The sequence below is a fragment of the Camarhynchus parvulus genome, chromosome 12, assembly GCF_901933205.1.
Source record: "Camarhynchus parvulus chromosome 12, STF_HiC, whole genome shotgun sequence".
Taxonomy (NCBI): Eukaryota; Metazoa; Chordata; class Aves; order Passeriformes; family Thraupidae; genus Camarhynchus; species Camarhynchus parvulus.
The window spans coordinates 6446643-6458262 of NC_044582.1; the positions used below are offsets into that span (position 1 = coordinate 6446643).

At 42.0% G+C, this 11620-nt stretch overlaps 1 protein-coding gene across 1 annotated transcript in view; it reads right to left on the minus strand.

Moving 5' to 3' along the window:
* The window catches only part of DCP1A (decapping mRNA 1A), a 31907-nt gene extending 20616 nt beyond the window's left edge, over positions 1-11291 (minus strand). Inside the window, exons 1-3 of the mRNA XM_030956807.1 lie at positions 11096-11291; positions 10102-10142; positions 8170-8297 (exon numbers count right to left, since the gene is read on the minus strand). Of these exons, the coding sequence (XP_030812667.1) occupies positions 8170-8297; positions 10102-10142; positions 11096-11230 (304 nt within the window). The 5' untranslated portion in view covers positions 11231-11291. The remainder of the gene's footprint in view (positions 1-8169; positions 8298-10101; positions 10143-11095) is intronic.
* Positions 11292-11620: the final 329 nt, after the last annotated feature.

Below are 11620 nucleotides of genomic sequence, written 5' to 3' on the forward strand. Positions count from 1 at the left end.
AAAAGTGGCAGGAAAATGTTTTAACCAGCAGGTGCCTTCTCACTACAGCTGCAACCTCCTCCTTTGAATTGACTTTATCATTTAAGCTAGGCCAAGGAATATCCATTTTAAAAAACCACTGATTTTTAAATGTGTCAAATTCAAAGACCAAGATTAACATTTGGATTATAGCATGACAGTTCAGTCAGAGCCTCTCTGGAAGGTTCCCTCTCCAGAAGGAAGTAGTACCAAAGCTCCCATCACACAGACACATTCATGGAACAGCTTAAAACTACACTGATAGGGACCCCTGCTCTTTGAAGGTATCCAGGACAGAGCAATGAGAGCAAAAGGGCTCCAGCTCAGCAAGACAGCCTCATTCTGGTTTCAGAATAAGTAAAATTCCATTGAAAATTTGCAGAGCTGGAGCTTGACCACTGAGCTCCATCAGAGGGGGACACTCTGTCAGGAGGGCTATGAGCTGCTCCTTCCCCAGCAATCCTCCCAAGGGCAAACAGCAGCTCCCCCTTTTCCCCACACAGCAGCTCCTCTCCCCACTGCCCCCAGCTGCACCAAAGCCACAAAGCTCCACAACTCTTTTCAGAATTGTATTGAATCCAGCCCACAATGCAGGTTACTTTAAATCTTAGTTCACCTATGAAGTTTGTCAATGCTAGAACATCAAAGGCAATTGGACACTTTACACATGGTACCATTAAAGTATTTTAATTTCTGAAAAAATGCTTTCAAGTCTTTTAAAACTCATCTTTATACTGCAGTTCATGTCAATGATTTTATGTAGCTGAAATCACTGATTACAAAGACATCTAAAGTGAAGGAAAGGACTGTTTTAAAAGAATTACACAACCATTTCCCATTAGAGGTAGATTTTTATTTCACAGTGAAATCCTTTTTCTTTCTTTACTCACTTTTTTTCCTCCACAAGATACTCAAAAACCTCAAGCAAAGCCCACTCAAAATAATGTCGAGTCATGGCAAAGAGGACAATTATTTACCAAACTTTTTCTGGCCCTTCAACTTATTCCAGGTGTACTTTGTTGGGCCAAAATCCTCAAGCAGTCAGGTACACATCTCATTTCTAGACAAACATCCTTTGACAAGCTGAAATTCTTCACTTTTCTTTCTTTCATTTTCTTTCTTTCAAATAACAGCTGTATTAATTTGGGTGTTTACTTCTTTAGAGGTTCCAGCTTAAGTAGTAGATAACAAAGCTTTTTGAGTCATAAACAAAGAAATCAATGCACAAAAGACATAAGCCAATAAAAAAGCATTTCACACATGTAGCCAATGCTTATGAAATGCTTCTATTAAACTTTGCAGTTTAATACAACTGGATTTTCTGCTGCATAGAAACCTACAAAGTTTCCAGGTTGCTACATGACTGAAGAAGGAGCTCATACTTTTGCACTAAAGAAAAGACTTCATTACCAGACAAACTGCCAAGAGGAGAAAGCTGCTTCAAAAGCATACTTGCTGAAGAAATTAAGATATGGAACTTACAATAATATTTAAATGGGACAAATGATAAAAGTCACACTCAATTCTGCCAGAAACAGGCCTAGACAAGACCACAAGTAGATCCAAATCTCAGTTTGGTGTAAAGTATGAGGCTTTTTTCCACTTTGTACTACTGGCAAGCAATCACAGGGAGTCACTGCAAAGCAATTTTACACAATATCACAAAGATGCACCGCAGATTACAGCTTTGGCATTAATGTAGGTACACAGGCTGGAATGTTCACCTTCCTCTTTCCAAGAGCCCTCCTGTACTGCCAGTGCAGCTCCCTTCCCCAGAAGTGTGTGTCCCAACAGTATTACTATTACTATTTAATACATATTTGCCTATACACTGTACTTCCTTCCATGCATGCAGCTTCAATTAAGAACATCCTTATAGCAAAGACAGAGTTGGCTCTTACCAGCTCCTTTTAAATATGTGATTTTTTGCTATACCCAGCATAAATATTAGCTGAATATTCCTATGTCTGATGGCACCTTTCTACTGCAGTTTTGCAAGAGTTTCATCCAACAGAAGCCACTGAATTTTTCCATCCAGCTTTTCTACACTGAATGCTGGGCAGCATCTTTAGCACTCAAGTAACAGTAGTTTGTAATCATCAGCAGCAATTCTTTCAGTAGGATCCACACTGAATTTTGACACCCCTGGAATAATGAGTAACCCATACCACAGAAAAATCAGGTTTCATAAAACTAAAAGAAGTCATCCATTTTCATAATCTGTGTTCTTCTCTGACATATGTAATTTTTGTTAGAGACACTGACCCATAAATATTTATCTAAACACGTAACACACAACTTCTCCCCAAACTTGTCTGGATCAATCCTTAAAACCTGATTAAAACTGAAATGGGAAACCAAAGAGCTTTTGAGAGAACAGAAGGATTATGGAAGACTTCCTGCTCAAGCCTAACAGCTGAATAATACCAAAAGGAAGGTCTTGGGCTCTTCTATAATCTGGATTAAGAGTGGGAATAGCCAAGTGCCACTGCGAGACAGAAGCTTCATCCTTGCCAACAGAAAATGAAGCTGCATCCCCAAATTGTAGTTTCACTTCAGCTCTTATTTTAAGTAAGCAGCAAGAGGCAGTGTGGCCACCCTCACATTCCCACAACTTTGTTAACCCATTGTGCCCCAAGGGGCCCCTCTCCCTCATGTCAGCTGGGGGTACATTCTTGTCCAGACCAGATCCTTGATCCCATTTCTGCATCAGCTTCACAAAAGGCCATTGGAGCATAAGAGAGCACAAACAAGAAGCTGGGGACACACAGGAAGGGAAAACTTAGAATAGAACTGTGTGCCAGAGGAAGTGCACATGGACTCATCAGCACTGCCAGTTTCAGCAATTCCAGACACTGTCACTCCCTTCCCCCCCAGGCAGCTTAGCCATTTGTACAAATACATCCTCAACTCATTCAAAGAGATGATTTGTTTAAAACTTCCCTTAACTATCTGGAAAAGCTGGTAGAAGGGAGAGAAAAGTTTTGTTTTACAGGTCCAATTTTGTTGTTGCCATACAATGAAGCAGAACAACTGGAAGTGGAGTTTATCAAACTCTTAAAAGAAAAGGACTTGTATTTTGAAACCCCTCCTATAATGTAACCATGGAAAACAACCCCATCTCACTTCCATAAGGAAAAGCACAAATATGCATCATTTTACACCTCAAATAGAGTTTGAGGCAAAATGACATAAAGCTCTCTCTCTTGAAGCTTGTATTTCCTCTAACAGCAATGTCAGCTGAAATGGCACCTCTCCTCAGTCAGTCAGCTCTGTATCACTGACATTCTTCATATTTATTTCCTACATGTAGATATTAGCCTGCCACATAGACTTACAAACCTTTAGAATGAATGGGCAAAGTTCCTCCCTTTCCTGTTTTCACTACCTAAAGGCATTTCACAAATACATCACACAGCACAATCCCAGAAGCAGGAGCACAGAGTAGTTCAGCAGGTGCCAAGCAGCACCCAAGCTCAGGAACACTAACTGCCACCTGAGTATTATATGGAGAGAGAGGGATTGCTTCTTTGCAACCTGAACCACAGAAGAAAACCTCTTGCAGTTAGAGGGCTGTCTTTCAGGTCAAACAATGTATTTTTAGGCTGTCTCCACAGTTTTCAATCATTCCCCCCCTCCCCCAGGTTGCATTGCTTCTTCTGCTATGAAGATTAGAAGAAAAGATTCCTTTCTTATCTCAGACTAAACCACTGGGTTAATGTGCTTGCTGGAGAGCCAGGCAGCCTCAGCAATCACAGATATATTACACTTAATGGAACATGTGTGATAAGAGACTTTCCTTACAGCTTTGAAACCAGTCAGGAGCTCTTTGAAACACTTCTAATGCAACTCATTTCTCTTTTGCTGTTCAGAATACAAGTTGTTTTCATCAATAATACAACAAGACCAGAAGACAGCACTTTGTAACTGAGTTTTCCACTCATATGTATAAACCTCTCCAAAATCCATTCTTTTTCTATTACTAACTCTTACCTTGGACAGGAATAAGAAGCAAGGAAGAAAACCACACCACCACAAAAACCCCACACCAAACAAGGACCATTTATTTTAATGCCCAACTTTTATGCTAAACACCTGTCTTTTCTGCACCATGGAAATCAGCCTGTCTGACCTCCCAAGTGAACTGACTTGGATTAAAAATCCTTTTTATCAAGACCAACACCAACGATACAAGGGAAAAGTTATAAATGAGAAAGGCTCAGAAGAATTTTTCCTGCAGACTTCAGGAGGTAAGTTCAATAGTGCTTAAAACTTTGACTAATTTTCCTTAATTATTAAGCAAACTATTAACTAACAGCTCCAGATTCTCACGTTACAGACTGAAAGGAAGTACTGAACTTCAGACTAGACTGTTATTACTGTTACTGGCTGAACTGCATGCATTTTTTAAAATAGAGTTTAGCATGCTTTCCACAAAACACAGACAAGAGAAAATAAGCTTGGGTTCATTAAAAAAAAAAAGTCAATGGTATTCAGTATTTAATGAGCAAATAATCTCAGTTCTCTAAAGAATGTGGATGTGCCCAGAGGGAGAGTTCAACAAGGATCAAATATACCCAGCAATACCTATTCCAGACTAAGAAATAATAAATGGCACATTGAGTGTGGAGTTTAATCTCAAATTTTTTACTTTTTAAGAGTAATTCTAATTTTAAAATATGTTACTGTAAAGTCAAACAATCTCTTTTCAATTTGGTAATTTCTTGATCTGTTTATGTTTGGTGATATTTGCTTTCCTTAATTCTTTATAACAGTGAAAACAAGAATACCTTTTTTCTGTTTACCACTGCAAGTGGTATAATGTCTCACAGTTTCTTAGTCACATTCTTATCATCTTTGTTTTAGGGTCTTATGCCCAACAAAATAAATGGTGTAAGTCTTGGGGCAGCATTATATGCAACTTCTTGCATTTGGTATTCTTTTGGGGTTGGAACCACATTATGTAGACAAAATAATTTTGAGAATGAAAATTCTGGAGCGAGGAAAGATTTCCCCATTAAAAGCTGAAATATGAAAAAGGTAGGATTGGGATGGGGGGGAACCTCACAGAATAATAAAAAGTGATCCAAATGTTTTCCATCATGCTCAGAGAATAGCAAAAGGCAGATACAAGAAAGGTATTGTATCTGCTCTCCTTCCAGAATGCCCATGGAAGTTTCCTTCATCCCCCACCCTGCCAAAAATTGGAGGATTCCCCTCAAGAGCTGTGAAAATCAGTAATTTCCCATAAGAATAAAATGGCAATTACCCAGTCTTGGTCTGAGAGTACAAAAATGCCTCTGTGCAATTGGATAAAGTATCTCATGTCTACAGCTTAACAAAGTAACTTCTGATATGCAGCAAACCAACAGTGCCTTCATATAGCAAGAGCATTTGAAGAAATCAAACTACAAAAGAACAGTAAAATCCCACCAAAATATTATGATCTAATGTGACAGGCAAATCATTCTTACAGCCTCCAGCCACGCAAAACCAATGTTTGTAGAGTGCTTGCAAAGTTCCTCACATAAGTCATTAGCAGCTTGGAGCAGGTTACTCACTGTCCCAGAACAGCTCCTGCGCCGCTGAAGACAGAAATGCCAGAAGTCTGATCTGCTGCACAGAACAGACTTGGCCTCATTTTAAGTCAAGACACAATCCCAGAACAAAGTGAAAACATGAAGTTTGTAGGACAGTAGTACCACATTGAATATAAACATTGTTGACATGGAACCTTCCCCAAATGCATGGTGACACAATTTTGCTTTGATCATCTTCTACCATGCCCTGGTGAAGCACAAATCTCTATTTGTTACTGATCCCATTACAATGTAACTACAGAGGCACAAAGTACCTATTTGTCTCTGACAAACAGCACTATTAGCATGATTTTAGGTTTTTACTGGATAGTCTGAGCCATCACCCATGTGTAAGCTAAGGAAACAGAATCAGCAGTTCAATCACTCATAGAGGGTTTCTAATGATGACAGGAGATTTCTTCAAGGACACAGTAAAAGCCACTCTACAAGACACAGGGTTGTGTAAGAGGAAGCTGCTCCTTACACAAACTAGAACTCCATCCTCTTTCAGTCATTAATGGTTCTCAGAACAACTTCACCTTAAGCCATTACAGACACATGACATTAAGCCCTTGGAAATACACATTATAGTAACCACTGGCTTAAACCTCTGATTTGAATTAGTTCCAAAAATGCGAAGGTTTTTCATGCCAGCAGGCAATGAGCGGAAGTGGAGATCCTTCTGCATGAAGAGAACTCGGACAAGAATCCTCTGATCCACCCAGACAAACAAAACACACACATGTTGAAATTTGTCTGCAAATCTAAATTTGTTTGCAAATTCACAAATACTGTGCAAATAGAGGCAAACAGCTTTGACACAATTCAACCATATAATTTGTTTTCCAACTCTTTCAGAGGACAGAAAATTTAGAAAACCTTATGTAAGGAAAATAATCCAAAACAAAATAGCTTAATGCAAAATGTAAGGGAGTAAGTGATGTGGAAATGATAAGGAATAAAAAGCTTAGATGCCCTTTTCAATGCTTTTAAGCTTGTATTTGAACAAAGTGAACACACTCAGAGGGCAGGAAAACTCATCTGCAGTTTATTTGTGGCACCTGAGAAAATAACTCATGACATACTAATTGCACTGGACATCTTCCATCTGCAATCACTGGAGACAGAATGGGGGAATGAAAGAAAGGATAGTTTCTGACCAAAGTATTTTAAAATGTCAATGGCAAAGAAATAAGAGGAAAAAAAATACTCCTGATTACTTCAGAATGCAATTCCCATATCCAGTCTGTAATTTCTTCCTTGCTGACCTTTGTATGATTTCTTCCCTTCCTTGTACTATTCTATGTCACCTCTATCCTAAACCCATGAGCCTCCCACAGATCTTACACACTTATGTCCCAGAGGAAAAGGAGAGCTTTTATCAAGGAAAACAATTCAGGGGTTTCTAATGAACTCACACACAGCCTGTACCTTCTCTGATTACAACTACCTGAAAGGAGGTTGTAGCAAGGTGCTGCTTGGTCTGTACTCCCAACTAAGAAGTAATGGGACAAGAGTAAATGGCCTCAATTTGTGCCATTGGAGGATTAGATTGGGTATTAGGAAAAGTTCTTCATGTAAAGGGTTGTCAAGCCCTGGTGGAGCCACCACCCCTGGAGGTATTTAAAGGATGTGTAGATGTGGCACTGAGGGATGTGGGTTGGTGGTGGACTGTGCAGCACTGGGTTAATGGTTTGGTGTGATGATCTTAAAGGTATTTTCCAACCTAAAGGATTCTGTGATTCCTTCCCTGAATGATCCTCTAGTCACTGTCACACACCATGGTGATTCCACAGCAGCTCCTGCTTCCTTATACCATCAGCAGTCCCAACAAATGAATCAACTTCTTTCTTCCCTTATGTCACCAACCTCAGAGCTGCAATTCTTTCCTGACACCTTAACGTCCATCTTATCCCTACTGCCTCCATCTACAGCTCCCCTTCTTTGCAAACCAAGCAATCTGCTTAAACACCCAGCTCAACACAGTACTTCTCCCAGTCTGTTGCCAGTAACTTCCCTCACCTCCCAGACTTTTGAACTTACTGATCAGTTTTGATTTTTTTCTCTTTGTGACACTTATGGAAGGAAGACTGCTAAGATTATGAAACAGAGGAGATCATCTGCCTTAGGCTGCTCTTTGCCACCATGATGGAATCTATCCTGCTTCTTACAGATCCCAGAAGTCTTCCACAGGGAAAAAAGGAAGGGATTAACATTTGACTGGTCTATTAGGTACACCAAAGCACAGCCAAAGCAGTGTTCCCATCAAGGGGACATTCTGATGGAGAAGAGAGATTAATTAATGATCTATAGGTTTGATCTAAATGTAAGACCAGAGCAACATTGCACTTTGGTAGTATATTTGCTTTTTACTGAAAGCAGGCAGTAATGATAATATAATAGAACAGCTATTTAAGTAAATTTAGCATTGTAGACAGAAAACATCATCAGATATTTCACTGAAACCCTCCCCATTACATTGTATTTGAAACAGACATCACAGTAATCAGAAGTGATCGAGGTTATAAAACTGAACCTGAAGTTTATTTGGATTAGAGGAAGTTATACTCACAGCTGGCATTTCTGTAGAGCAGAAAAGGTTCATGGAGCTGAAACTCCAAATCTTTATTTACTGGCTCAACCAGGTTGTGCATATTCAGTCGATTCACTATCGTAAAACCATGATAAGGAGAAGCTGACCTATTGTGTCAATTAAAACAAAACCAAGGATTAATATCTTCATCAACAGAAGTCATTTTCTAAAACCAAGTTATGAACTCATCTTCAAATTTCCACTGCTTTATTACGTGAAGCTTGAGCAGCCCTGCAGCTCTCACAGTTGTTTTTCTATGCCATTTCTTGGCATGCCACCTAATTTCAATTTCAAACTACACTTACCTCAAAGCAGGATTAGGATTAACATTACAGTTCTACACTGTTGAACTGCTGAATCAAAGATATGCCTCTGAAAAATCTATTCAAAAAAACTAGGGCAGGTCCACTATTAAAATGCAAATGTATTCAATACTTGACATAAGATCATTTTGAGGCATTTCAGAATTTTTTTATTAGAGGAGAAAAAGCAAACCACTTACACAGCACCATTACCTTACTGCAAATAGACATGACAATAAAAAAGAGCTGCTGTCTTAAATAGCATGAAGTACACTTACAGGGGGAACCACAAACAGTAATTTCCTCCTAAAGGGAGACTCTGGAAATAAGGACTTAACCCAGTGTCCTGAAAGTAAATTATTCAGAGTTGTATTGCTTAGTGAAGCAATTTTTATTTATCTATATTTTTTTCTGGACACCAAGTGGAAACAGAACACTGAGCAAGCACTGAAAGTTCAAGACAGTTTTAGATCTGTTTTCTCTTGCTGCATGAATGTCCTGTCAGCACTCAACTGTGCCTGTAACCTGGTGTATAACCAACAACAGCAGCACAATGAAGGCAGGCTAAAAATCAGACACACTTAGCTGGTAAATATAAATATTTCTGTAACAATGTGGCCACCTTTACCTAATGATTTGCAACAAAAATCTGTCAAGAGCTTCCAAGAACAGGGTAAACAACCATTACCATCACAAGTGAATCTCTTAATGAACCACAGAGAACTTGTTTGAAGTCATCCGCTAGTGACACAGAAAGCTTTTGCTTTGGTTTTTCTTTTGATTTTTTTAAAGTTTGGTTCACTTTCTTACACTAAGTATTTCTAAACTGGGAGCTGAAGTAGCAGGAAGTGGTTACTCAAATCCCTACATAGTGCCAGGATAAAATATTGTAATGACCAAATTCTGACAGTCTGCTTCAGGATGGCTTAAGTCTGCATTATTTCTATTTCTTACCTTCAACAAAGTGTTATGCCACTTAGACTTTTTTATTTGCCTACAATTTAAAACTTGAACTTATTATTGATTTTATGTGCTCATTCTCCTCCTCACCCTTTTTACCTGTCCTAGAGAACTGGAAATTTCTTCCATGGTTTTGAGAGGAAATCAAATAGCCCCTAAAATCAGACACTACAAAATCTCCAGCTTTTGGGCAACTTCATCCATTTACAAAAATTCATCCCATATTCCAGGAGTAAATTAAAACATATTATTTAATTTCTCATCTCTATTGTTTTCATAAGCAGCTTCATGGATTTTAGAAGACAAAGGGAGACTTGGCACTTAACAAACTCAATGCACTAACAAATGCTACTGGATTAATAAAATAAGCTCAATAAACCAGTTTTTGATGTGGGTACATATGTGGCATTCAGGTTTTATGCTTTCTCAGCAATACTTTTAGGGGCTTTTGACAGAGTTATTCACCCATGTGCAGAATTTATTCTTTTTGAGTGAGTACACAGCAGTTAACAGCTGGACAAGCAAAAAATGATGAGTATGAAAGCTGTGCAGGAAGCCATCTGGAGTTTGTTTTCTTAAGGAAAGAAAACAAACATCACCACCACTATATCCCCCCTCCCCCAAAAAACCAACCCAAACCAACCCTTACCTTTTATACACAAATAAGGTCCCTTCTATGTCAGTTTTCTCCTACAAAAAAACCAAAACAAATGCACTTCAGCGATGAGCTTGTTCACACAAGTAGGTTTTAGATAGTGTTTTAATGACAGACTTACAATATTCTTATATTTCCATAAGGTTTGACATCACAGGTCTAAAAATGTGCTCTGCTATTTTCAGAAACTATCAATTATTTTTGTTAGAAAGATTAGGAAGTTAAACCTGCTGCCAAAATCCTTTGCTCACGTTCTCTATTTGCCCATGTGATAACACACGGAGTTCCACTGCCTTCCCCTTCTGAGCCTGACAAGGCAGGCTCCAAATATCGCAGAGGCTGTGTTCCAGTTCTGCTCCAAGGAGAACAGCAGAGCACGGCAGGACTGTGGCCATGGCTCAGTGTCAGACTCCAGCTCGCAGAGCAATCCTCCCCACGGCATGGGCGGGGAAAGCTGCTGCAGCTCCAGGGCTGCCCTGACACCGTGGAGTTCCCTGTATTCCCCTTTTTATAGCTCCATGATGAACGCGGCAGTCAAACCAAATTGTGCTTTAATGCAGTGACGAATACTCACATCTCTTAAATTCCCCTCTTCCCCAGTTAGGGCTCTGTGCAACAGGCGCGAGCAACAACAACAAAGTACGATTAAAGAAGAGAAAAAGCCAATGGCCACCAGCAGCCAAAGCGCCCTCCTGCCCCGGTCCGAGGGGGAACGGCGCCGCCTCCCCGAGCGCACACACGGCCTCGCCTCTCCCTCCTCCTCCTCTGCCTCTTCCTCCTCTTCTCCCTCTCCCTCTTCCTCCTCCTCTTTCTCTGCTCTCCCTCTCCCTTGCTCTCTATGTCCTCTCCCCCAGCACAAGGGGGGGAACGCGCCCAAACCCCGAACTCCGCCTGGGCGAGCGCAGCCCCGCGCGGGCCCCGTGCGGGCGCGCCGGGCCAGGCGGCTGCTGGGGCACGGGCATGGCCGGGCCCGCCCCGCCGGACTCACCCACTCGTTGTCCTTGGGGCTGAAGCTGTAGAGCGCGACCTGGCCGGTCACGTCGGCGATGCCGGTGATGAAGGGGTCGTGCCGCCGCAGGGCCGCCAGGCTCATCTCCTGCCCCGCTCTGCCCGCCGCCTCCATCTTGGATCCGGGCAGCCCCGCCCGCGGAACGGCAACAGCCGCGCCGGTGCAGCGGCGCGCCCGGCCCCACCGCCGGCCGGAGCGCCCGGCCCGCGCCTGCAGTTCCGCCACCGGCCAGGGCCCACGCCCCGCCCCGCCGGGCCTTCCCGGCCCCGCCGGGCCCTTCTGGGGCCCTGCCCGGGTCCCGCTTCTCAACTCGGGACGGCAGCCCCTGCCCGGGTCCCGCTTCTCAATTCGGGACGGCGGCCCCTTCCCGGGTCCGCGCTCCCACGACTGAGAGCTTGCAGGGCCGCGGGCCCTTAGCGGAGCCCCGTGGGCCTTGGGCAGGGCCGCGCCCCCGCAGCCACGCGTGGGCAGGGCTGAGGGCAGGGCTCAGGGCCGGCCGTCGCG